Genomic DNA, 24725 nt, shown 5'->3' with positions numbered 1-24725 from the left:
GGGAACGAGAAGAGTTTTTCTGGATCAAACTACGGTGTTTAATACTTGTAGGACTTCGTCCGTAGCTGATCAACTTTTAACACCACTCCGATTCTCACGGAAATGCCATAAAAGAGTTTTCCAAAATATTTTTTGTCCTGCATTTTCGGGAAAATAAAACAGAAAAAGTTAAGACGTATAGGTTAGATGACTCACATCCTACTTTGATATATAAATACCTTTGCAACACGTATTATTGATAGTCTGACAAAACAGCGGGGTTTCAACAGAAAAGTATAACATGCACAGGGTGACCTTCCAGTCAAACCAAGTAGGCACATGCAGGCTACTCAAACTGCCCGAAAGCGATATAATAATTACAACGGGTTTATATACACAGATTATTGAACCTGTAATCGTATTTTAAGTTCAAATCCTCCATCTCCCAAAGAATCAAAACATCTTATTATCCGATTGAGAAAATAAGACCTGCAAAAAGTCGTTCGATCAGATGCTAAATATATATGTATTGCTTGCTGGAATGAATTCCAAAAACCCAAACAGGTACTTCCCCCTTCTCGTATTCTAAAGATGTATAATTCAAAGATCTTAAAAGTCAGAAAATATTTGTTCGTAAGATCAAAAAAAGTTAAAAATATCTCTGACAGCATGTGGGAGTACTTGATATTGAAATCAGGACGATCACATTCAGAGTACGTTTATTGTGAGAGACATTGTGATAATATCGAGATCGAACGAAATTATATTTTAATTTATAATTTATATTTTTAGCAATTCGTAATAAGAAAGTACTTTTGATTCAAATTTGTACAATTTTGTAGTATAGATTCATTTCAGCGAGCTATTACCAGATCTTCAAGAGGAAACTACCAGAAGTGAAATGCTAATCTTGCGGAGTTCAGGAAAGTTTTAAGAGTTTACTAGGAGCATATATGCTTCGTGGGGCATGTTTGTTTTGCTATCGAAAAACTTATTGCTAAGCAAAAGCAAACATCTCCTAAATTGTAGTTACTGACTTTACTATTTAAGATATCAATATCGGTAAGTATAATAGTAAAACTCTGTTTATACATCACTACATATTTCCATTTCGGCTTTAATATTTTTCAAAACATATTCCCAACTCTTAAACCAATCTGACACATCTCTCAATTTAATTCCATTTTTCCCTGAATATAGCAGTTCTCCAACTTCATTACACTTCACCCACTTTTTTCATTTGCTTGTTATTTTGAACTTCAAAATAATATAATTTTTAATCTTTCAAAAAGTTACACTAGCAAAAACAAAGCCAGCCAGTTATAATCTGTTTTTCTAAGAAAATGTGTTAGAATTTAATCAAGCAAATGCGATGAATGTACACACTTTTCTGCAAAGTATCTTCTGACTACAAAAACTATACTGCAAACAGAAACAATAGTGATTTTCTAAAGAGTCGGAGGATTTCGAAATTGCCCCCATATGTTTTATTTCACAGGAAACAAATTCCATAAACCAATTGGAAAGTTACAGATATACAGAAAATACAAAAATACAGTACAAAAAGATAAATTTATTCTCAAAAATATTCTCATGCTCCCAGAAGTTCTGCACACAGTCTCTTATATTTTGTAGTTGGTGGATGAAAACTGAACATAAAGCACAACTGCCCAATATCTTCTACGTGTTTATTCACCACGTGACAGACTGACAATAAATCATTGAATCGAGCTGGACCACAAGATCCTTCATTCCTCAGACATAATTGTAAAAGTGCATCATTGTAAACATTTTGATGGAAACTGAGTATTTCTCTTCCACGAGCTGTCAAGTTGTTAGCAGCTGAAAATGTACATAGATTTCCAGTTTGAAGATTGTCAATCTTTCAAGTTATGGGGCACAATCCCACTCGCCTTGACCAGGTTGATTTTTTAGTTAGAATAAACTTACTGGGATCGCAAACGAAAATTGCAATGAGTAACAAAAATTCCTCTTCTTTCAATTTTAATTCAATGATTCTACCAATCAACCGACATTGAACTCTTGCAAGAAATTCGGACGTACAAAATGGGACAAGTTCCATTGGAACAATGAGTTCACCATCTGGATAGCGGATATCTTCTTTTTTCATTGAATATGATCGTACTGCTTTAATGAAAGACGCAATTTTGAAACAAGATGATTTGAGTACAATTCGAAAATCTTCGGAAAACAGATGTCGTGTAAACTCAAATTTACTCATAAATTCCACTGTGGTGAGTTGTTCCATAAATCCCCATTCCGATTTGGAAAATGACAAATTTGATGGTTTCTTTGTGAAAACTGGATGTTTCTGAATAACTTGATCCAAAGTTGGATCTTCAAAACATTGAAAATTCATTAATTTATTTGAACGATCCAAATTCCATTTTGCAAGAACTTTGATAATATCGTCAAGACTGTCATATTGATTAGTGACAATTCTCATTCCCATTTTCAGACATTTATTATATCGACATTGTCGGCACGTGAGAATAAGATTACTTGTATCACAGTTATCATTGTTGATACAGAACTTCTCCGATTTTCCGAGTGTTGCTCTTCTAAAGAACATTTTACATGCGTTGCATGATAGAACCTGCAAATTATAGTTTTGAATTTGAGTAAACTTTTTGGAAAAAGGATAAACTATAGTTGAAGATTGCATTAAAATATTATTATGATGTATTTTTAAATGTCAAGTTTCCGCGAGGTTTCCAAAAATAACGGGAATTTAAAATTTTCTAGTAAACTTTAGAAATGCAGTTCCTTTTCTTCTTCTCTGACTAACGTGATTGGGTAAAATCAAGAATTGATCACTTTTATAAAATCGGTCCACAAAATAAGCTTCAAGAGTTCTAATTATATTTTAGAATATCTATTAACCATCGTTTTGATATTTTTAGTTGACAGAAAAATAACCCAAAATTTCAGAAAGAAATAAGATGGCGCAATTAAGAAAAAGTCAGCTAAACTATTTTATAAGATTTGAAAATAATAAATTTAATGATAAACCAACCCCATAATTGTATGAATTCCCAAGTTTTGAGCATATTGCACATCGGCGTTCAGAAGAAGTTGAGCCTATCTGTGTAATCATTAGTGAAAACTGAGTCTTTTTCAGACAGAATTTCAGCCAAATCAGAGTCAGAATGTCTCACACGTCAAAATGAACCAATAGATCGCTGAAGCAAAAAAGGAGACGGAGTGGATTAGTCTTATGACTAGACTCTATATTTATCAGGAAAACCCCCTCAATAAACCAAAAGCTCGTATTATTAATCTTTGATTATGCAATACTGAGAACACACTATGCACCAAAAATTGTCTACGTTGGATTAACGAAAACTTCTTGAATTTGATTAAAATGTGGTCTTATGTTTGCTGTTCTTAATCAGAGAAACAATTCCAATTCTGACGAAAACAAAAAAAAATTTGAAAATTTTAACTCAACTTGTAACTCAACAAACAAGCGGTATTTTGCAGTGAAACGTTATGCAAAAGAAAGTAAAAATATTTCTGATAATTTTGATACATTATTTTTTTCTAGACTTGTATTTGTAAAATTATGCATGTTTGAATGTACGCAATTCAGTAAGTTTAGCAAGTTGTTTGGTCCGTTTTCTGTTGATAACTCAAAATCTCCTTTTCTAAGTTTCTTCAGGTAGTCATTGAGCTATTCGGCGAGTACATTGGTTTGCAAAAGTTCAAAAGTATGACAAGATTCGTACTTCCTCTTGTACTTCTGATAAATATTTTGTGATCACTGAGAAAATCTGTATCAATGATGCTAAAACGGGATAATGCAGACATCAATGTCCTAATTCCTTGGGTACATATTGTTATATTCTCATAAGCCAAAAAGAGTTAGCAGCTAATTCTGATTTGAGTCTGCATTTTTTTTCTGACTTTATTCACATTATGCAAGGTATTACTTTGTATTGTCCTCTGTGCTCGGAAGCTAAGAATAATGTGGCGACATTGTTTTTATATGATGTAAGTTTGATTTTTTTTTAAATTTCATGGTTCTGTCTGTCTTTTTTCCGCCGTCAGACTAACTGTAAGAAAATTAACTGTTATTTTTTCAAAAAATTGTTTTCAATGGTGATCGAGTTGTTAAACTTACGTACCTATATCATGCCTCCGCCTACCTGAAACCTGCCGTTCTCATCATCGTTGAATTATATATGATTGGTAAAATTTCAGATTCCGTGCTGCAATTCGTGTTCATTGAAACATCGTAGACACTGCAGAACAAGTGTTCCAAAGCAATGTGCTCGATTTTATTTCTCTCATCCAAATTGCAAGTTGTGCTCTTTCAAACGGAGGATGATCAGCCAGGACTTGAAACTATCAAGTGAACCAATCACAATGGCCCATAACGACGTAAATGCATTGATTTCAAATTTATCAAGGATGGACTTGAATAGAGAAGACAAATTTCTATACTATTATACCAGTGACAATCTATCGGTTGATGATGCAATTTCAGAGAATCAGATTAAAATTATCAAGAAACCTGAAAATTCAGTTTGGTCGTTTGAAATGTGGGCGGCAATGAATCAGTTGTTCACTATAGATTTCATTTAAAAGTTTGACTTCGTAAAGAATCTCGAAATTCAAAATGATAAAATGAAGTTTATCCACGGTGTTAGGTTCAAGTCATCAATATTTTCAACTTCAATGAGAGCATTTATGGAAAAGAAAAATTTTATGCACTTCCCGGGAAATGTCGATATTTTTCCAACTTATTCAAATCAAATTATTAATTCACAATTTCTCCACAAAATTCGATCCGAATTAATTGGGAAACTAATTAAACTTCGTGTAACTAAAGAAGAAGCTCTACTTCTAACACCATTATTTCTGTGTGGCAGGTTTACTGTTACTAAATGGTTTTTCAAATCAAAAATGAGTTGTTTCAGCCCATCCCGAAATGTCTACGAATGGAAAAAATCTTCTTCAATATTATTGTAATTATTATTCAGTTGCACTTCTTCAATATTGTACTGTACAATATCAACGTAATGGACCAACGAGATTTCAAGAGTTACTTTCCTTGCATCAGATAATTGAGAACACTCATCAGAACATTTGTAGTCTAGTTGTTCTGTTCAGAATGAAACGATCCACAGCAGTTGGGATGGATTTAATTAAATTTGAATGAACATATGAATTCCTCCACTTTTCATGTTGATCTAATAAAAATTTGTCTATAATTCTTTGCATATGTCTTAAACAATTATCACAAAAGTTTATACGAATTGGCATTGAAACTCAAACACGAGAAGAACATAAATGATTCAAAATTCACGAGTAATATCAGACATATTGAACTTTCTCCGTTCCACAAACCGATGTCTTGAAATCGTCGATCCTGAAAATGAAGAGAATTGTAAATAATTATTTTAAAATGTAACTTACAATTCCAAAATCGAATCAATCAATGTCCACGATTCTCCAATCTCCTTCTTCACTTTCTCAATCTTCACTTTCTTTCCTTTTGCTTCAGCCATTTGCCATGCATCAGCTGCAACAATGAGAGATACGTTGTAGGCTCCAAGCATTGAGCCATGCGGAGCAGACATGACGCGGATTAGGGCTCTCACGCATTCAGCCACGGTCTTCAGAGTATCCGAACGCTGAAATATGTTTTCTACGTTAGCCGATCAATCTTAAAACTCACATCAAGAGTTTTGACTTTCTTAATCAGATCAGCTTCCCAACTTTCGAAAAACTTTGGGATTTCATCTCTGAAGAGAAGCGATAGAATCTGTCCAACTCGAGAAACGGCGTCAAAGTCAGGAAGTACATAACGACGATGGTAAATGTAAGTGAGAATCTGAAAACATTATTAAAACACACTTAATAAACTTAAAACAGTCTCACCACATGCATATCTCTTGATTTCAAAGTATTGAAGATCAAGCGATTTTCATGAGATATCATTGCAATCTGTGGACCAATGCTCATATGGCTCACCACTGCAGCCTACAAAAATCACATAAACTTAATCAAAAGTGAAATTAGATTTAATCAATAAATAATGAAGATCTATTAAATTCCAACAACCCTCACTCTCATAACAATACTCGAATCGGCAAGTACTGGACCATGCACATGAAAATCACTCGGAGATCCATCTTTCACCGTGAAAACCCAATCACATTGTGGAACTTTCTCACCCGTAAAGATTTTATCCAGAATTTTGTACGAATTGGGAACCACATGAGCTTCTTTCCTATAAATAAATACACAAATATAGCAGAACACATTTTGACTTACAAGTTCAGATTGACATAGTTTCCAATTTCAAAGTATTCCTTCCCAATAGTCATTCCAACATTAATGATGGCAACACCATTCTGAAAAATAGTTAACTCAAAGTTATTATCTCTTTTGAAAACTCACCTTGGTCATTGTTTTGAACGAATCAAGAGTTACAAGTGTATCACATGAATAGGATCCATTGTCATCTTTAATAAGATCAAAGAACATTTCATTGTTCACTGTGAACTTGACATCATTCAATTCTGGAACTTCCGGCTTGAAAGTAACAGGTACACCTCCTTTCTTCATTTCAATTGGATAACGATATGTATGACTGACTGGGAGTACACTGAACTTACACAGGAACCCTGAAATGGCAATAAGCCTAACTTTAAAATAACTAGGCTGCGCGACATTTCAATAAATATTTTGAGTGTCTCATTTTAGTTCAAATAGTATCAAATAGTTATCGAAGTAGTTTCATTTTCTTTCGCTCATTCTAGATGTTCCTCTTACTAGGTCCTACGATTCTAGTTTAGACCAATCCTCATTTTATCGAATAAAATTGGAACCTTCTTGCTTGCAATCCTTGACAACGGCAAGAGAATACACGAAAGAGTGCATGACAAGATTATGTTGAACAACGCAACAATTGGATCGAATCTGTTGACCAACGGAATCAAATTTCTTAACAGCATCCGGATGAAGCTTAAAATCAACCGAAAACCGTATTCCTTTCTCGGTATTCTCGTCCACTTTTTTCTCCTCCAACTCATCAAAAGACTTTCCACTTGTATACTGATTAGAGAACGCTGGAAAATGTTTGAATTTTACCTTTAAATATTTTTTTAAAGTTATTACCATTATCATCATGCTTCAAAACTTCCATTCCATTTGGCAGACTGTTTTCCTGCTGAAAACGATTCTTGTGATATTGAAAAGATTAATAACTTACAGTTTCCTTCGGATTGATGATATCAAACGCATTCATTTTAGAAGAAGTTTGAATAAAGTTCAAAAACTTTTCCCAATTGTTGTATTGATCGGAGGATTGTTTAAATTTCCAACTCTTCCACATTGGTGACGTGGTGTATGACAAGAGGTTACGTCAAAAATTACCGGTCATTCTCAATATTTTTCCTGGATGTTCCCAATTTCAACCGCGTTTAGTCAAAATGTCAAAGAAGTCAATTTTTTCTGTAAAGAATAAGCCGAATGGGTTTATGACGTCAGATGTCTTATAAATGTGGCTGCCAGGTTTTTAGGAGACGTTCCGGTAAAGATACAATTAGATTATTCGTACTTCTGGAACTGAACTAGTTTCTGTCACATTTTCTCATTTTTATTGAAAGACAAAAGAAAAAAGTGCAACTGTTCTTATTAGTTCAAATAATGTCAAGAACCAATGAGAATTATTTTATCTGCGTATTTCTCCCCAATCAACTCCCCCAGTTTTTTATCTGAAATGTGAAAAAGGGCATTTCTTGTCGTAATTCCACTCTCCCATATTTGAGAATTAAATCTAAAGTTCTTGATCAAACAAATGCACAACCTCCAATTAGAATATCTCTCATCACCTGCTTATCTAGCTACGTGATTCTTTTGAGCTTTCGAAAAAGAGATTAGACGATTCTGAGTAATACACGCACATTTGTCTACTTCTCTCTGATATCTCATTTACATATTTTTTCTGTTCACTCTAACCAACAAAATTATATTTGAATGGAGACTGCTAACACATGCCGTCTATGTATATCAACTCCAAAAAATAGAGCCACGTTGAAAATCTATGGTGTAAGTAATAGTTTTTCTTGAAACAGTTGTAAATACTATTCAATTATATTGCCCGCAAAAAAGATGACCGTCTAAAACAAAAAAACATAAAAATAATCGTCGGAGTATTGTCACATCACCTCTCAAATGTATCAAACAATATTTAATTTTTAACTCCTCGAAAACTCGGTTACCCTAGTAAGTCGATGAACAGAAAAATAAATTTTTGGTGCACTTTTTCCTTTTCCTGAAAACAAAAAATAAAATAAAGAGACTTAACTATGTTTTTTTTAAAATATATATTCTGAATTAAAAGCACACCTATTCCTCGTGTTCCTCAATGTTTATAAGATTCCTGAGCATAGCGGCAGGTTTAATTACCTCGTTCACTTATTCAGGCGGGTGACACACTTGTCCACGGCATCCAAATTTTTGCTAAACCAATAATTACAGGTTACATGCTGTAATGCATGCTCCATGCAACATCGTAAACATTGTATTTCAAGTGACCAAGATGCGAAAACTTATATTGCACATCCAAATTGTAGATTTTGTTCTTTTAAACGAATGGTTCTAAGTCAGGATGTAAATCTACAATTCACTACTATCAAGATCGCAAGTATGGATTTAGCAGGACTTATCAATAATCTATCATCATTGAATATTAATCGTAACGAATATTTTATGGATTACTATGCAAAGGAAAAGTCATCCGTTGATAATGCAGTTATATCCACTATCAATTTTATCAAAAAACCACCATATTTAGTATTTTCAATGGAAGAATGGACATCTATTAATCAACTCTCAACTATTGACTTTATCAAAAAGTTTGATTTTGTGAATCAATTTTCATGTTATTCTGACAAAAGCAAATTTATTCACGGAGTTCGATTCAAATCAGCAATATTTTCAACTTCAATGAGAGTGTTCAACGAAAAGAAAAGTTATATGCACTTTCCAGGAAATGTGGATATTTTCCCAGAACACTCGTCCCAACTATTCAATCCACACTTTTTGAATAAAATACGATCACAGCTAATTGGGAAACTTATCGAATTGGATATTACAAAAAACGAGTCTTTGTTATTATCGGCGTTGTTTCTTTGTTCGGCGGGTTGGTTAATTTTCTGTTGAAATTCGGCTGTGACGGAAATATTTTCCGTGCAATTTTTGTTTGGAATTTTAGTCCGGGAAAATTTTTTTTGTGAAAAAGCGCTTTTTTTAAAAAGCCTAAAAGTTGTTCTCAGTCAAGAGCGAGTCACGGCTACTCGGTCCAAAACCATTTCTAATTAGTAAACTCTCAAAAACCACAACTAATTAGCTTAAAATCATTGCTAATTAGCAAAAATAAGCTAATTTACAATGATTTTAAGCTAATTAGTTGTGGTTTTTGAGAGTTTACTAATTAGAAATGGTTTTGGACCGAGTTGCCGTGACTCGCTCTTGACTGAGTTATCGAGTCGGACCAGATTTTATTAAATCATATAATTCTCTAGAACGCTTCCAGATTTTTTCTGATTCAAAAACTTTTAGAATCATAAAAATTTAGCAAACATTCGCGTTTTGAGCTATTCTAGTGGACTTAGGTCCACTGGACTATGAGTAACTAATAATACAAATGCATAACTTGAACCATGTTTCATTATTTTAAGATCTGTGAGACATTTCTGATCAACTGAAAAATAGTCTAGAGGCATTTCATTAAAATTTTCATATTTCAGTTCACCCTGATATCTCTACTGAAGGAAAGAATCTTCTCTACAAATATCAACAATATTATTCAGCGGCACTTATAAATCATTGTTGTTTAACAAATCAACAGAATGCACCATCAAGATATTCAGAATTGCTCTCTTTGTATCAAATAATTGAGGAAACTCATCAAAAAGTTAATAACTTTGCAATATTATACAGGATGAAGATGCCTCACAAAATTGGAATTGGAATCAATAAATTTGAATAAATTACTTTACAAATAAATAATTGCATTTAAATATTGAATATTAATTATCAAGTGTTTGTTCATGTAATTTCTGTACAAATTTGTGATATTATAAGTTTTTTGATAACTTCAGCTTCCGCTCACGTTCCCTGAATTTCATTGTATTACTGTATTTTTTTCATTATTTCAAAAAAACCTCAACATTTTGATTTGATAATTTTGTTGATAAGATCAAACGGGAATTTACAGAATCTGTTATCGTAATTTCGCGAAAATTTGACATTTCAGTTTAAAGGCACTGCCAATTTTTCGAATGGGTCTCGTCACGATCTCGTTCATAGAGATCGCTGCCGGTTCCAAATTTCTTCATTTGATTTTAAAAATGTAGTGCCGTAAAGTCATTAATTACGAAGTTAAAAAATAATTATTTGATTTATGTGATTTATCCTTGAAATATGTGAATACTTTTAATGCTCGAGGCGTGCAAATTACCCTTCTTTCTCCAAAATAAATACTCAAATTGCCCAAGAGGAGTCCCCAGGCGGTGGCCGAGAAATTCGCCTGGCCGTGAGGTGATCGATATTTTCTGGCATCGTGCCAACCTATCTATTCATAAATTCTTTCAGTTGCTTTAAATTTAAAATGAGAAATTCTAGAAGTTTTGTTATGTTTTTTTTGTAAAAGTAACTGTTAAATAATTTTATTGGCTGAGATAATGCCTATCTTGGCATCAAGATATTAAGTTTTTGACAAAAGTAGGCCGCTAGCTTTTATTTTCTGATTTGAAAAATTATCGTTTTATCTTATTGGAAAAATTAATAAAAACTTTCTTAAGTACCTAACATTCATTTCGCCACAGAAAAACATCGTCAAATCCTCGATCTCATCGACTACAAAACTAATTTTTTAACCGTCTATTTCAGATCTCGTTCCTCAAATATATTTTCTTCCTCCTCTCCTTCTGATTCTTCAATAATGAACGGTGTCAATTCAAATACAATTCAGGTCTTGTATCGTTATTTTATTTTTCAATTTTTTCTCTGTTAAATTTGCGATGAAACTGGCTTGAATTCAATATTTCAGATCATCGGCGCCGATGGTGGCATTGGAACACTAAAACGGCCACTTGATTCGGAAATATTGGATGGTGAGTTTGTATTCTTGATATTTTTCAACCATCGATAGAAAGAAGAAAAAGTACTTGCGCTCTGAAAATGCCCTCGAGAATTTTCCGCATGGAAAATTTGCATTTGTTGCCCGTTTCACTGTTTCATTGTCTACGCCTGTCAATTTCCAATAGTATTTTTACTATGTATCTCTGCACACTCTCCGGAAAACTATGAAGGGTGAGAGAACAGGTTATCACTGATAGTTCACTACAGAAAAAATTTTTGATACCTTTTCGCTGTATTTGTAGGCGACAAATTTTCTTAATTCATTATTTTACAGGAGATCTCATACCGACGAAGAAATCATCAGAAGTCGGCGATTTAAACATGGGTGATTCAGATAAAATAACCGATATTTATCCAGTACCAGAGAAAGTAGTTGGACTAGGTAAGGTTTCGCACCTGAAGTGTTTCTTCAAATAATTAAAATTTCAGTTATTGGAAAGGGTGGCAGCGAGATCCGTCTCATCCAGCAAACATCAGGATGTCGTGTTCAAATGGATCCTGATCATCAATCTGTCAATGGATTCCGAAACTGTACTATTGAAGGACCACCAGATCAAGTCGCGGTTGCCAGACAAATGATCACTCAAGTTATCAACCGTAACCAAACTGGAGCTCAGCCTGGTGCAGCACCTGGTGAGGTTACCGAAGAAATGCTCATTCCTGCTGATAAAATTGGTCTCGTAATTGGAAAAGGAGGAGAAACAATTCGAATCGTTCAGGAGCAGTCTGGATTGCGAAACTGTAATGTGGTTCAGGTAATTCGAGGTTGATAAAAACTGATTCGAAATGTTGGCATTATCAGGAGACTACCACTGCAACTGGCCAGCCGAAGCCACTTCGAATGATTGGAAGTCCTGCAGCAATTGAAACTGCAAAAGCATTGGTTCATAACATTATGAATAACACTCAAGGAAATGCTCCGTTGCTTCAAAGAGCACCTCATCAACCTTCAGGACAGTTTGGTGGTGGCTACGGAGCACAGGAAGCCCAAGCAAAAGGCGAGGTTATTGTTCCTCGTCTGTCAGCAGGAATGATTATTGGAAAAGGAGGAGAAATGATCAAGCGACTGGCAGCGGAGACTGGAACGAAAATTCAATTCAAACCAGACAGTGAGTTGCCCGATTCTTTGAAAATTGAAAACTCAATTGTAATTTTTAGCCAACCCAAACTCGGAGGATCGTATCGCAGTGATAATGGGAACGCGTGATCAAATCTATAGAGCTACGGAAAGAATCACTGAAATTGTCAACCGAGCCATCAAAAACAATGGGGCACCACAAGATCGCGGATCAGCTGGAACTGTTCTTCCAGGTCAATCAATATTCTATATGCACGTACCTGCTGGAAAGTGTGGATTGGTCATCGGAAAAGGCGGAGAAAACATCAAACAGGTATATTATAATTACTCTTATACATCAACACATAAAATATTTTGTTTGTTGTCAGATTGAACGTGAAACTGGAGCCACTTGCGGTTTGGCACCTGCCGCGGAGCAGAAGAACGAGGACGAAAAAGTGTTCGAAATTAAAGGAAGTCAGCTCCAAATTCATCATGCTTCACATCTCGTTAGAATCAAGGTTGGAGAAATTTCTCCGAACACTCCGGTTCCTCCACTTCAAGGGGCTGGTGGTGGATATCAACAACAGCAGGCGATGTTCAGTGCCGGAACTCAAAACGGAGGATATCAAAGCACAGGAGGATTCATTCAACAGCAGCAGCAACCACAGTTCCAACATCAACAACAACAATGGGCTCCACAAAATGGAGGAGGAGTTCAACAACGTCTTCCAACAGAAATGTATCAGAATCCTATGCAACAACCACAAGCCAGTGTCATTCCACAAGCAAGTGCTGATCCCGCACCAGCTGTCAATCCAGCGACAGGAGCTCCTGATTATTCAGCGCAGTGGGCTGCATATTATCGGTATTGCTTGAAAAATAGCATTTGGAAAAACAAACTTCTAAATTTCAGATCGATAGGTCTTGTCGAACAAGCTGCAATGGTAGAGAGTCAGATGCGCCGTAACCAGTCCAACACTGCACCTCTCGGTGACGTGTCTGGTGTTCCACAATCGCAGCAGCCGTACTATCCCCAGTGATTCATTTTTCATCATATAACTTTTTCAAGTTTACTTCAATTTTCTATCCTAAATTATTCACCCTTAATTTTTATTTTTCCTCTTTCCCTTTCAACCCGTTTTCCGTGAATTGTGCCGATCTCGTTTCGCCGTTCCCCTAATTTGTTTTCTTTTCGTCGTTTCTTTAGTATTTTATGAATCTTTTCACCTTCACAGTTATTACTATTTTTAACACTCAAAGTACGCTGGAAGCTTTATTAAACTCCAAAATCACTGGTTGAAATTCAAACGTAAAGTTTTCCCGCGCAGTTGGTACGCAGGCACTGCGACGAAGTATTGCGTATTTTCCACTACGCGAGTTTTTGTATTAAATAGTTTTCTTCCCTAAAAACTTGTTTGGCTAATTTCATTTGCGAAATGGGAAAGTTGACAAATTGTTTGCTCGCGGCAATGATTGCGAGCCCATTTGTTATCAAATATCTCAGGTAAAATCAAAATAATGCCAATATAAATATTTTTTATTTTGCAGATATCGAAGACTATCCGCATTTGTGAGATTGAAGCCACAGTTGGACGACACTGATTCGGAAAATGAAGCTGATGGAATACTTGCAGGTTTTATTTGCGCATATATTATTATTTAAACAATCGTTTTAATAAATTCAGATGCTTCAAAGGATTATTTTATTCGAATCCCGGCATTCGCCGTGGGAGCTGTTGTCGGTAAACGTGGAATGACTTTGAGGAGGCTCATGTATGAAACTCAGGTAATTGAGAGCTCAGAATAATTATTAAAATATTAATGATTTACAGACTGAATGCGTTCTAAGATCGTACACACCGGAGGAGTTGGATGTCGCTAGCAATGAAGTGTATATTTTAAAGTTCTTTCAAGATTACTTCCTTTCTTGCTACATAGGAACATTAATGAAAATAACCATTGCTCTTAAAAAATAGTCAAAAAAATTTTCAGCTCTGCCGACGCCGAATGGACGGAACAGTTCCAAAATGAGGATTGGTTTGGCGAAGAATCCACGGACACGCGTCGAAAAATCACTTATCTACTGGTTCGCGCAACAGATGAGCAATGCGTTAAATTAGTCCGATTGAGAATCGCGGAAATTATTGACAATGTTCAGAAGCCTTGGAAGACTGCAGAGTTCGAAGTGGAAACTCAAATGGTCGGATATCTTGTCGGTAAGACATTTTATTCGATGACACTTGAACAATAATGAACTTCAGGGCGTGGCGGTCGTCATATTAAAACCCTCCGTGATAAGTTTTCCGTCAATATCCAAATTTCCGATCCAATTCCTGATGATCCGACAAGATCTTTGGTAACTGTTCGTGGGCGGGACCTGACAGCTCTGAAAGAAGTGGAGGTTGTGATGAAAGAGACGGTTCTGCCAAGAAACTACAACTGTGCTCGAAATCGAAATTATGATGAGGATACATTTTTGGATAACGGGATCTATGACGATGTTGACGAGGAAATTAAGGATCTGAAAAAAGTAACTGAACTTCTCGCTCAAGATTTTTTCTAAGTATCTAATCCTCGCTCTCTTCCAATTGCTTTGATATTCCTTTTCGTAATTTATACCTTAATCTTGTCATATTATTCATCTTGTTTCAGTTTTATTGCGTTATTATTTTCCCTGTTAACTCGCTACACGAGAACTGTATTTGTTATTGCGTTTTTATGCGAAATAAATAAAGATATCCTCTTTAATGAATCATGACAGTACAGGCGGTATACAAAAAGAGTTTGCTTGAAAAATTTATTGGTTCTAGACATTCCTCTACAAAATATGAAAACTCTAGTGCTGTTGTACATTTTTAACGAGTTCAATCGCTAATCGAAATGTAATAATGGAGCTTGGGCAGAACAGTATGTAGGCGTGGAGTACGGTAGGTTACGGTACGATTACAGCTAGATATCAGGCATTAGAAGTTATTAGTCCGCAATTATTATTTTTACATCTAAAGGCAATACATTTTCAAAATAATTCGAACTCCCGCCAAGTATTGAACAAGTTCAGCTGCAACTGCCAACGATTTGATGTTTGTTGAAAACGAATCGAGAGTGTACTATTTGCCATGATTTTTGTGGGCAAATAATATAAATTCGGAGTCAGTTTTCGTGGTGACGAGTCGCGCCCAGTTCTTTGAGATTCAAACTGGGTTTATCTAGGTTTGGTTCTTCGCTTTGAACTTTTTCTGAGCTTTTATTATCGTGTTGATGAAGTGTCATCCGTTTTCCTACATTGTCTGTTGACAGATATAAAAAATAATACTAAATTGCTTCGCCTTTTAAAGTTCCCCCAAAAAATAATTGGCTGTTAAAAATTTTATGAAAACTACTCTGAAGTGAACTTACTGAATATTTACAGTTTTATATATGAACCAATACTACTAAATATTTTATGTGCTTGCAAATTTATAAACGCCTTGCGTGGGAAACGCCTCAACGAACTTCAGTTTCCATCTCGAAAACTGTTTATTTACCCAACTTTCCACTCGACAAAACAGTGACATCACAAGTTTCATATCTCTAGAAAATCTTCTCCATTTTTGCTTAATCGGTCTACTTTTTTTGTCATCTTATCAGATTGACATTTTACCTTATTTACTCTGTAAATAATAAAAATGTAACTTTTTTCATTTTTCATACTCTTGTGGTCACAATCAGCTTACTGTCTGAATAACGATTAAATATATTTATTCTTTTTGTAATATTATAATATGTTTAAAAGTGACACAAAATTGAAATCAAGATAGTAACTGACCTAGATTTATCTAGAGACGCAGAAACATGAAAATATAAGAATTTGTATTCAAAATATGTTATGTTGAATTCGTTCAAAGGTCTATTCAATTATATCACTTTCATATACAGTTATTCAAATTTTAGAAATAGTTCCTTTAGTTGTTATGTTTTCAAAATAGTCAATATTAACTCACTAGTGAAAACATAAATAATATCCAATTGTTTTCAACTTGTACAACCTTTCCTCCCATCTTAGCAAAACATTTTTTCTTCCTGTTCTGTAAATATTTTTTGTTGTTTTTCGGAAGAAGTATTATTCAGTATTTGAAACAACTGTATTCCTGTGTTGTTCCCTTAATTTAGTACTTCCTTATTTTGGATGTTGTACTCTTTTTTGGTAGAATAGAAGTTAGTTGTAGTCTATGAAGCCTTGCATTCTTCCTATATCATGTATCTTTGATAAAATTAACTGTCCAAAAGGGTTGAGACATTTTTTCCACCAAATTTTTGGGAATCTCAAAATGAGCAAGTCGTTAGCTCTCAATGAACGCGTTTGTGCTCCGAACGTGCTATTCTGACCTCTCAATTATCTTTTCGATTTTTTGTCCATCTTTCATTTTTTCTGATTTCCAGAACATTGGAAACTTCTCCATGCTCACTGCTTTTTGAAACTGTCGAAATAATTATATATTCTACAAGTGATGGACTTTAAGTGCAAACTAGAGAATAAAATAACTTCGTAAAAGTACAGATTTATTGCAAAATCAAAAAAAAGTCGTTGTAGCTCGAAAATATAATTTCCTTGACAAGTATACCTCAAACTTCACCGGTTTTTTGACCATTTCTATTTACTTTTCAGATATTTCAAAAGGTGTCTCAATTCTTTCTTATCTCTCGTCATTTCCTATTCTTATCACTTCCAGAATGTTTCACTCTCAAGAATTGTGCATTTCTGAAAACTTTTCTTTTTGCATAACGGATGATATTACTGTTAATTATTTGTATTTGTTCAACGTTTTCCAAATATTACGATGGCTCATCGTTTATGATAATATGTATACGATTGCGAAATCAGTAAATTTGTAACAATAAAAAGAATATTGAATTACGCATAGTGTTTCATTCTTCTTTTTCCTTCGTTTTTTGTTATTGAAACTGATGAGAACTATTTCCAACTGTATTATACGAAAAGGCATTAATAATCGATATTTTCCAATTTGAACAATAATTTGGTCGGTTTCAACTGAACATGATCTAAGATAAAAAATATGAATAAAAGCAAAACTTTTTCAATACTTTTTTTCGAAATTTTTTAATTCACTAGAAACATATTATTTCTAGGAAAACTCGTTTGAAACATTTTTTTTTTCATTAAAAAATTTTGGAAATTTCAGAGTAATTAAGCAATTGTTTTGAACTTCCCTCAACGAAGCTCTTTTTTATTTTTGGCTTTATATAAATAAATTATTTCTACTTTAACAATTGAATTGAATTAATGTTTGTGTTTCAAGTTCACCAAAAAAAATCAACTGAAACGCAAAAATTGACCAGATTGAACAACTCTAAAAATATTTTTTCCGAATCATGGCTCAAAAAGTGCATGTACTGTGAGACCAATGTTTGAAAATCGTGTTCTCTGTTGAAAAATACACGTCAGAGATGAATAAAAAACGGAAATCTGTCTCGTAAACAGGTTTATAAATTTATGTATACAGTGCATCAAAATGCCAACTCTCTCATAATTGTTTTCAACTCTTTTTCCATCTATGTCATTGTTATTTTCAACCACAATTCTTTACATCTGATTTTTTGATTTTCTATTTTAAAATATTGATAATGGAAAAACTGTAAGAGATGGTGGAAGTCAAGATATATTTGTTTTTTTTTTTCAGATTTCATTTCGCAGTCCATTTTCTGTTTGGAGATGGGAGAATGAGCGGTCAATCGGTGCCGCTCATATTTTTGGTGAGACTTTTTTGAGTTTCTAGATTCTAAACTACTAGTTTAGAAAGTCCGCTTTTTTGAGCAAAACATATTTTTAGTTTTAAAACAAAAACTTTCATAATATTTCAGAACTGCTCGAGTATATTTATCTTCGGCAAAGATGAAAAATACGCGGAATGTCCCATCGAAAATGGAACCGATCCATGCTACTTGCTCAAGGTTAGTTGCGAGATTGAAACTTGAAGGGTTTTCTACAATAATATAAATTTAGGAAGTCCACCGAGCGAAGGAATTCCGTACTTATTTTCTGGCAATTCTTCCCATTATCTTTTCAGTTATAGCGTGTCTTCTAAACATTGGATATTTAATTGCACAATTGAAATGTTTTACGCAGGAGAAAACTAGGTATTATATAATTGAAACTGTCTGTGTTATATAAAATATATTCAGTTTCAAAAAGCGTCAAGTGTTTCTTATAAGTCGATCTCTGTCAATTATTCTGGCTAATTTGTTATTCTACGTGGTTGTTATCGTTTGGAAAGCCAACGGATTTGTATATACATCTGCAATGATTTTCATTCTAATTGGAGGAATCAACTTTTTATCAGTAACAGGTAAGGTTTTATCTGTTTCATCTGAAATTGTTTGCATCTAAAACTTTCGTATTCAACTAAAATCACTATAACTTGCACCTTATAGGTACCTACATCGGTCTCACAATCCTTCTCTACACAGCAATTGCACATCAGTTTTGGTACATGACAAAACTAACTCTCACACATTGTTGGCTTATTATTGGATTGATTTGGCTGCTTTCGGCAGCTTCATCTGTAAGTTTTTCCAGTTTCAAATTGTAGTAATTTAAGACAAATTTTAAGAATTTCTTCACTTTGAAAATTATCGCGAAACTGTTCCAATTGTAATTGAGATTTGAAAAAAACTTTTATCAGCGACTTTCTGTTGCCTAGGAATATGTAAATAATTTTAATTGTTGAAAAACGTTTCCAGATATGCATTGGCCTATGGGGAGCAACTCTTTTCTACCCAGAATCTGCTCCAATATCCTGTTCATTTGAGAAATGCCAACAACCATTAGCCATAATCATAGTTGTTGGTTTATCTCTATGTTATGGTACAGTAATTGGTCTTTACATTGCAATGATGGCAAGATTACATCGTCTCGTTAGAAAATCTTCAATGATTCAAGCACGATCAAATTCAAATAGTATGACAGCAATGAAACGACTTGGATTGAATATGATCACATTTGCAATTGGAAGTATTCCTATTCTTATTGTTTGTATTGTTGCTCTTGCAAATCTTCGAGAGTTATCATCATTGGGAGAAGGGAGTAAAGGCCCTTGTAAGACTTTTTTGCACAGTTCTCTCTTTGTTGAAGTGGAAATCTTGGCAAGTGTCGCTGCAATTGTTTGGTAAGTTTTGAGGTACATAATTCTAAAAATTGCAGTTATTTACAGGCTAATTGCAATGATAATCGATCCAGTTATAAACATTTTGGCTGATAAAAAGATGCGTGGATTATTCGCCAAACAGATTAACCGGGTCTCACAACGAATTCGCCGAGCTTCCACAAAATCCACAATCTCTACGGATGATCAATAATTATTTGATTCACGCCGTTTAGAATTTTAAATCCTCTATAGAGCTAGTAATATTACTACGGGTTCCATATTTCACTTTTCTGGTTATTTTGAATTGTTGGTTTGCTGGTCTCATGGTTTATTGATAAATAGTTGCATTATTACTGTTGTACATTTAAAAAATCTACGTTTTCTTCGAGTAGCATGTGTGCTCTATTGATAAACGTTTGTTTTCCCTTCTTTAAATTTGAGATATTTTAGAAATGTTTGGAGAACAATGTTCATACAAAAAAGGAGTTGGTGGAATGATAGATGATATTCCATTCATTTTTCAGGTAAATTTTGATTCGATTGCGAACCCCCAGCATAATGTATTAGATTTCACACGCTGTGCTATTTTCTCTATCGTCTGTCATGGAAAAATAAATATATTAACTAATTATCAGAACTGCTCTCAATATTTTGTGGATGGGGACGAAATTTATGCAACGTGTGACATCGATAAGGAGACGGATCCGTGTTATTTGTTAAAGGTATGAATTAAAGTGGAGATATCTTGAAAATGTTCTAGCAAAGCTCTAGAATCCTAGCTCTTGTTCTAGATGTATTTAAGTAGTGTATACCAACATTTAAGTAGTGTATACCAGTAGTGTATTTCAACATTTTGTTTTGGCAAACTTTTGGCAAATTGTCTGATTTTCAACTAAAACTTGAATTTTTGAGTAACTTTGAAATTTGTTGAAAGTTCGAAACCATGTAATTATACAGTACAAATACTTAAAGCGTATTTGAAGAATAAAACTTGGAGAAAAAATATGTTTCCTTTGCTGGACTTCTACTCTATAGAGCTAATTAGTTTACTTTAGCTTCACACTCTATTTTGAAGTTTCATCAACTTTTTTTTAAACCTTTTGTCATTCTGAAAACAACGTAAATTACATTTTTCCAGGAACTCCATCGATCAGACACGTTTAGCACTTATTTTCTTGCCATCATACCGATGGTTTTGTCAATTATCACATTTATTATAAATCTAGGATACTTGATAGCTCAAATCAAATGTTTTAGATATGAAACTATGGGGTATGAGAATTGTTAGCGAAATCTCTGCAAGTTAAACATTTTCAGTTTCAAAAAAAGAGAGGCATTCCTAATGAGTCGATCATCATCAAATATCTTTGCCATTGTATTATTTTATGTTATACTTATTGTTTGGAAAGTTAACGGATTTAATTATGTTTCAGCAATGATTTTTATTATTATCGGAGGTAGCACGTTTATGTCAATTACTGGTTCGTTTAATCGCTAATTTAGAAATCTTAAAACTTTCATTTAAGCATTCCAGGTATCTATATAGTTCTGACAGTAATTTTATATATGGCCGTAGCCCATCACATTTCCTATATGACTACGATAACTCTTACACATTGCTGGCTAATTATTGGATTAATTTGGATAATATCAACTGTTACATCTGTTTGTTTTCTTGTCCATCAATTGTGATTAGTAAAAAAAAATAGTATTCTAGGTTTTTGTTGGAATGTGGGGAGCAACACTTTTCTATCCAGACTCTGCTCCTTTTACCTGCTCATTTGAATCTTGTCAGCAGCCGCTTGCAATTGTGATAGTGATTATGTTATCGATATGTTATGGTACAGTAATCGGTTTATATATTGCAATGATGGCAAGAATTCATCAATTAGTTCGAAAGTCTTCTATGGTTCAAGCTAGATGCAATTCAAATAGTAAGTTTTGGATTGAAATTTAATGATTTTGGGGTTCTTTTTCTGCTTTTTCGATTTACGAGAGTTTTTGACAATTTCTACTTTTCTTTGCCGGAGATAACTCAAAAGATCATTTTTTAAATGTATTTGAAAAAAAAAATTCAAAGCTCGTGTGCTGTGGATATTTAATTCCTGGTATTGTTAACATTTCCTCAAGAAAATAAGAAATTAATATCTTTCATTAATCTATACTTCACATCTTTTTAGAACTTTCTAGATGCCTCTATCCCACAACAATTCTATTTAAATAAAGAAGAACTTTCTGATTTTAAGGTATGATTGCGATGCGTCGATTGAGTATGAATATGATAACTTTTGCCATTGGAACTATTCCTATTCTTATTGTTTGTATAGTTGCACTTGTAAATCTGAAAGAGCTTTCATCATTAGGAGAAGGATGTAAAAGTCCCTGTAAAACATTTCGTCTAAGTTATCTCCTTATTGACGTTGAAATGATGGCAAGTATATCAGCGATTGTTTGGTAAGTTGAGAAAATCTATATGATATTGTTACACGAGATATTTTTCAGGCTTATCGCTATGATTGCTGATCCTGTCATTAATATATTATCGGACAAAAAGCTGCGAGGCGTTTTCATCAAACAATTTTCAAAATTTCCATCGATTTTTAGGAAATCTAAAGAAAGAACCACATCAATCACAGAAGTTTCAGAGGACCACTCTGAAGTCGAAAAGTTGTGAATATTTAATCAGTTTTACACAATAAAAAATCTACCTCCTGTAATAACAAAAGTTCAAAATATCAACCAAAAAAAAACATTTCATTTGTAAATCTAGTAACACACAATTTAACTAAATTATTCAAAACGTGTTCACTTTTAATTCGTTTCATTTTTCGAAACCGTGCGAAAAAAAGTTATCTTGATTCAATTTCAATTTATTCAACCAATTTCAACACGCATTCCTCAAATTGGCGTTATTCATAACTTGGTAACAATAGGACAAATGCAGCAAGCCTCAGAAAAGAAGAAAAAACGAGAGGCCGCCAAGAATCCGCAGGTGGGGGAAAGATCGGCTTTTGTCACATGGCCGTGAGAAGGGAACACTCGGCCATCAGTTTTTTTTCTCGCGGCCACGGGACATCACAATTACATCGCGATGTGCGTATAATTCATAACGAAATCGGTCAATCGCAATACGAAGATTTCTAATTTCGTGTGTCCGCAATGTTAAACTTTGGAACGAACACCAAAAGGTGTTTTATTGTCTGGCCCGCAGACATATGTGAATAGTAAAACCTCATTCACAGTACTCTTAATTTCCAGGTCAGCGTCCGCCTGAACGTCCGTCCACTTCGTGCAAACTGGAAGCCGGTGAAAATTTACGACGAAGAGCCGGCCCCGCCGAAACAAAACCACGTGGCAAGTCCAGCCGAAGATCAGCTTGACACAAGTGTCTGGAAATCGAAGCACATTCGTACGGATGTCATAAAAGCGGTGGAGCTTGGGAAGAGCCCGAAACGAGTTCCTGGTTTGGTTGGAAAATGTGATTGTGCGTGTTGTGGAAGAGCTGACGATACACAGACGGTTTGTGAGCAAGGTGGAGCTGCTAAAGATGAGTATTTGGAGGAGAAGAAGCGTAGATTGCAAGAGGCTAAGAAGAAGAGAAGACATCACAAGAGGTAGGTCTTGCCACGATCTTCGTGGATTTTCCTGAACCCGCAGATCGGTTTTTTTCTACGTGACCATAAAAAAGAAATCACGGCCATCGTATTTTTTCGTGGCCACATGTGTAGCAAAATGATTGGTAAACGTTCCACTGACAATGGTCTTAGAAGGGGGAACGAGCTGATTTCCGAGGGTACGCTTCTAATTTTTTTTATGAGGGTGACCGAGTTTTCGTATTCCGCGGCCACGTAGTAGAAAAAGTATACGTAAAACAACAAGGTGTATAAACTTACGAAATCAATATACAGTACCTTCACTCTGCTCTTTTATGGAGACATAGATCGAAAAAGTTCTGAGAAATTGAAATATATTTCTAGTCAATCAAACAAAAAACGTCGTCATCGTGGTGCAACGCGAACCCGTTCAATCTCGTCACCTCCACTTCCACCACCAGCTCCACCAAACTCCTTTATGTCTCCGGATAATCAGACGTTGTGGTGTAAGCTCTATGAGCAAACATGCCCACCGCCGGCAAAGGCAATCGATTTGAAGATGGTTAGCATTATTACGATTTGTAATGCCTCGGGTCCTGGCACGAACAAATTTTTTCAGCTATCGTACCCGCATATACGGTGGATTTCCGTTTTTATTGATATTTCTAGTGTAATAATTTAATAGAAAACTAATTAAAAACACAAAAAAGTACGAAGACTAGCGGGTACTCGAGATGAAAAGTATGCGGACGTGTCAAGACTTCGCTCCCAATTTAGCTTTAAAAATATTTAAGTTCGCAAAAAAATAATTCGATGAAATCGAATGTAATTTCTATTAAAATTATTTTCAAATTATGAATTACAGCTCCGAAACCTGCCTGGCCAAATCGGAATGTCTGAGCTGGAGCCGGAGGACCTTGAAGTTACACCGGACCCACCCGAATTCATTCCACCCCGGTCCCCAGGTCTCCAAATCATGAAGCCACCGCCCGTATCGCCTCCGTCTAACATTCCCGAGCTCATCCATCATCAACCGGCACTTGTCACACAACCCGAATCAAGACCAGATCCAAATTTGATCATTTTGCCGGCTCCAACTGATGTTCATCCGCCAAAGTCCCCGGTGCACCATGTTATCAAGCAAGAATCCATGAAGGACATCCCACCGGGATCACCTGCATCTCCAGGAGCATGGTCTGGCTCCAATAGCTCGTTGATCTTTATGCCATCTTCTACTCAAGCACCGGAACATTATGCTATTCCATCCGTTTCCAATGTTTTGATGTTTCGTAAAATGGAACACATTTTCTACAGCTCGGAATCCAACTGGTGGTTGCTCGTGGCACTGGTGATGCTCACAATTTTTGCGTACCGCTCTTCTATGGAACAACACACTTGCTATTACGATTGATGATTATGATTATAAAGATCTTTTTATTTGTAAATTATTTGTTTTAATACGAATTCGAAAAGTCTGCCATATGATAGAAAGTCCTATTCAAACTTCGCGCGTAAATGGTTCTCAATAAAGCGCGGTTGCACTACTCTTTTTTTGTCGCTCTTCGTCAACTTCTGGTAGCGTGAGCCCTTCAAATATCATCATTCAAATGCCCATTTTATCGATTTTATTGAATTTTAGTTATTTTAAATCCAATGATTATTCTCAAAATGAATTTCATAATCATCGGCTGGTGTTTTTGAAGGTTTCTAGTGTGTCCAAACGAAATTTATAGTCCTAAAATATTAACATTCAGTAATTCATAATTGCTT

The 24725-nt window shown here is 34.7% G+C and overlaps 8 protein-coding genes and 1 non-coding gene across 11 annotated transcripts; 6 read left to right on the top strand and 3 right to left on the bottom strand.

The window, feature by feature from the left end:
* Positions 1-1444: 1444 nt before the first annotated feature.
* nhr-9 (Nuclear hormone receptor family member nhr-9) lies at positions 1445-3188 on the bottom strand. The gene is made up of 3 exons (NM_066149.2): positions 3017-3188; positions 1930-2596; positions 1445-1821 (listed from the first exon to the last, which is right to left on the bottom strand). The coding sequence occupies exons 1-3, from the start codon at positions 3095-3097 to the stop codon at positions 1571-1573; spliced, it is 999 nt and encodes a 332-aa protein (NP_498550.1). The 5' UTR covers positions 3098-3188; the 3' UTR covers positions 1445-1570.
* Positions 3189-5241: 2053 nt separating this feature from the next.
* ZK418.2 (BTB domain-containing protein) lies at positions 5242-7308 on the bottom strand. 2 transcript variants are annotated; one of them, NM_001027827.5, is made up of 10 exons: positions 7223-7296; positions 7129-7180; positions 6840-7079; positions 6409-6635; positions 6283-6362; positions 6076-6238; positions 5887-5988; positions 5684-5839; positions 5422-5639; positions 5242-5374 (listed from the first exon to the last, which is right to left on the bottom strand). In NM_001027827.5, exons 1-10 carry the CDS (start codon positions 7256-7258, stop codon positions 5320-5322), a joined length of 1329 nt encoding a protein of 442 aa, NP_001022998.2. In that variant the 5' UTR covers positions 7259-7296; the 3' UTR covers positions 5242-5319. The 2 variants fall into 2 exon arrangements, 1 of the variants encoding a protein (NP_001022998.2); NR_132451.1 differs by having other exon boundaries at positions 5320-5374; positions 6409-7079; positions 7223-7308.
* Positions 7309-7957: 649 nt separating this feature from the next.
* Positions 7958-10177, top strand: ZK418.10 (NR LBD domain-containing protein). Its single transcript, NM_001027825.3, has 3 exons — positions 7958-8061; positions 8494-9157; positions 9765-10177. Exons 2-3 carry the CDS (start codon positions 8518-8520, stop codon positions 10004-10006), a joined length of 882 nt encoding a protein of 293 aa, NP_001022996.1. The 5' UTR covers positions 7958-8061; positions 8494-8517; the 3' UTR covers positions 10007-10177.
* A 731-nt stretch (positions 10178-10908) lies between these two features.
* On the top strand, positions 10909-13447 carry fubl-2 (K Homology domain-containing protein). Of its 2 annotated transcripts, NM_001027829.6 has the most exons (8): positions 10909-10990; positions 11069-11132; positions 11435-11542; positions 11590-11915; positions 11963-12269; positions 12319-12551; positions 12607-13085; positions 13134-13445. In NM_001027829.6, exons 1-8 carry the CDS (start codon positions 10961-10963, stop codon positions 13258-13260), a joined length of 1674 nt encoding a protein of 557 aa, NP_001023000.1. In that variant the 5' UTR covers positions 10909-10960; the 3' UTR covers positions 13261-13445. The 2 variants fall into 2 exon arrangements, with proteins under 2 accessions (NP_001023000.1, NP_001370316.1); NM_001382907.2 differs by lacking the exon at positions 10909-10990 and having other exon boundaries at positions 13134-13447.
* A 184-nt stretch (positions 13448-13631) lies between these two features.
* On the top strand, positions 13632-14966 carry tofu-7 (K Homology domain-containing protein). Its single transcript, NM_066146.8, has 6 exons — positions 13632-13724; positions 13769-13854; positions 13906-14006; positions 14053-14111; positions 14213-14436; positions 14482-14966. Exons 1-6 carry the CDS (start codon positions 13657-13659, stop codon positions 14781-14783), a joined length of 840 nt encoding a protein of 279 aa, NP_498547.1. The 5' UTR covers positions 13632-13656; the 3' UTR covers positions 14784-14966.
* A 2894-nt stretch (positions 14967-17860) lies between these two features.
* On the top strand, positions 17861-19784 carry ZK418.7 (G-protein coupled receptors family 1 profile domain-containing protein; the record flags this gene model as incomplete). The annotated part of the gene is made up of 7 exons (NM_066145.2): positions 17861-17971; positions 18080-18169; positions 18222-18355; positions 18401-18564; positions 18650-18780; positions 18959-19383; positions 19429-19784. 7 exons carry the CDS (start codon positions 17861-17863, stop codon positions 19571-19573), a joined length of 1200 nt encoding a protein of 399 aa, NP_498546.1. The 3' UTR covers positions 19574-19784.
* Positions 18137-18206, bottom strand: ZK418.12. Its single transcript, NR_052431.1, has one exon. It is a non-coding gene; the product is annotated as an Unclassified non-coding RNA ZK418.12 (non-coding RNA).
* Positions 19785-19812: 28 nt separating the features above from the next.
* Positions 19813-22078, top strand: ZK418.6 (G-protein coupled receptors family 1 profile domain-containing protein). Its single transcript, NM_066144.5, has 8 exons — positions 19813-19886; positions 19998-20084; positions 20501-20634; positions 20680-20843; positions 20897-21027; positions 21080-21296; positions 21609-21816; positions 21865-22078. Exons 1-8 carry the CDS (start codon positions 19815-19817, stop codon positions 22034-22036), a joined length of 1185 nt encoding a protein of 394 aa, NP_498545.2. The 5' UTR covers positions 19813-19814; the 3' UTR covers positions 22037-22078.
* Positions 22079-22163: 85 nt separating this feature from the next.
* Positions 22164-24401, top strand: ZK418.13 (Pollen-specific leucine-rich repeat extensin-like protein 1). Its single transcript, NM_001276778.4, has 4 exons — positions 22164-22354; positions 22621-22976; positions 23340-23517; positions 23821-24401. The coding sequence occupies exons 1-4, from the start codon at positions 22301-22303 to the stop codon at positions 24364-24366; spliced, it is 1134 nt and encodes a 377-aa protein (NP_001263707.1). The 5' UTR covers positions 22164-22300; the 3' UTR covers positions 24367-24401.
* The last annotated feature ends 324 nt before the right edge of the window (positions 24402-24725 follow it).

This window comes from Caenorhabditis elegans, chromosome III (genome assembly GCF_000002985.6).
Source record: "Caenorhabditis elegans chromosome III".
In the NCBI taxonomy this organism is placed as follows: domain Eukaryota; kingdom Metazoa; phylum Nematoda; class Chromadorea; order Rhabditida; family Rhabditidae; genus Caenorhabditis; species Caenorhabditis elegans.
Note: the sequence above shows the minus strand (reverse complement) of the source record. Positions and strands in the feature narration are given on the sequence as shown.

Coding starts and splice junctions, on each gene's coding strand:
- ZK418.10 (NM_001027825.3), top strand. CDS start 8,518: ATGCAACATCGTAAACATTGTATTTCAAGTGACCAAGATGCGAAAACT. Junction 9,158..9,764: donor GTTGTTTCTTTGTTCGGCGG/GTTGGTTAATTT, acceptor TTCATATTTCAG/TTCACCCTGATATCTCTACT.
- ZK418.2 (NM_001027827.5), bottom strand. CDS start 7,258: ATGAATGCGTTTGATATCATCAATCCGAAGGAAACT. Junction 6,363..6,408: donor CGTTCAAAACAATGACCAAG/GTGAGTTTTCAA, acceptor ACTATTTTTCAG/AATGGTGTTGCCATCATTAA. Junction 5,840..5,886: donor AATCAAGAGATATGCATGTG/GTGAGACTGTTT, acceptor TAATGTTTTCAG/ATTCTCACTTACATTTACCA.
- fubl-2 (NM_001027829.6), top strand. CDS start 10,961: ATGAACGGTGTCAATTCAAATACAATTCAG. Junction 12,270..12,318: donor AATTCAATTCAAACCAGACA/GTGAGTTGCCCG, acceptor TGTAATTTTTAG/CCAACCCAAACTCGGAGGAT. Junction 13,086..13,133: donor CAGTGGGCTGCATATTATCG/GTATTGCTTGAA, acceptor TCTAAATTTCAG/ATCGATAGGTCTTGTCGAAC.
- ZK418.13 (NM_001276778.4), top strand. CDS start 22,301: ATGCAGCAAGCCTCAGAAAAGAAGAAAAAACGAGAGGCCGCCAAGAAT. Junction 22,355..22,620: donor AGGCCGCCAAGAATCCGCAG/GTGGGGGAAAGA, acceptor CTTAATTTCCAG/GTCAGCGTCCGCCTGAACGT. Junction 22,977..23,339: donor AAGAGAAGACATCACAAGAG/GTAGGTCTTGCC, acceptor ATATATTTCTAG/TCAATCAAACAAAAAACGTC.
- nhr-9 (NM_066149.2), bottom strand. CDS start 3,097: ATGATTACACAGATAGGCTCAACTTCTTCTGAACGCCGATGTGCAATA. Junction 2,597..3,016: donor GGAATTCATACAATTATGGG/GTTGGTTTATCA, acceptor TATAATTTGCAG/GTTCTATCATGCAACGCATG. Junction 1,822..1,929: donor AATTTTCGTTTGCGATCCCA/GTAAGTTTATTC, acceptor GTACATTTTCAG/CTGCTAACAACTTGACAGCT.
- ZK418.6 (NM_066144.5), top strand. CDS start 19,815: ATGTTTGGAGAACAATGTTCATACAAAAAAGGAGTTGGTGGAATGATA. Junction 20,085..20,500: donor ATCCGTGTTATTTGTTAAAG/GTATGAATTAAA, acceptor ACATTTTTCCAG/GAACTCCATCGATCAGACAC. Junction 21,297..21,608: donor AGCTAGATGCAATTCAAATA/GTAAGTTTTGGA, acceptor TCTGATTTTAAG/GTATGATTGCGATGCGTCGA.
- tofu-7 (NM_066146.8), top strand. CDS start 13,657: ATGGGAAAGTTGACAAATTGTTTGCTCGCGGCAATGATTGCGAGCCCA. Junction 13,725..13,768: donor TTTGTTATCAAATATCTCAG/GTAAAATCAAAA, acceptor TTTATTTTGCAG/ATATCGAAGACTATCCGCAT. Junction 14,437..14,481: donor AATGGTCGGATATCTTGTCG/GTAAGACATTTT, acceptor AATGAACTTCAG/GGCGTGGCGGTCGTCATATT.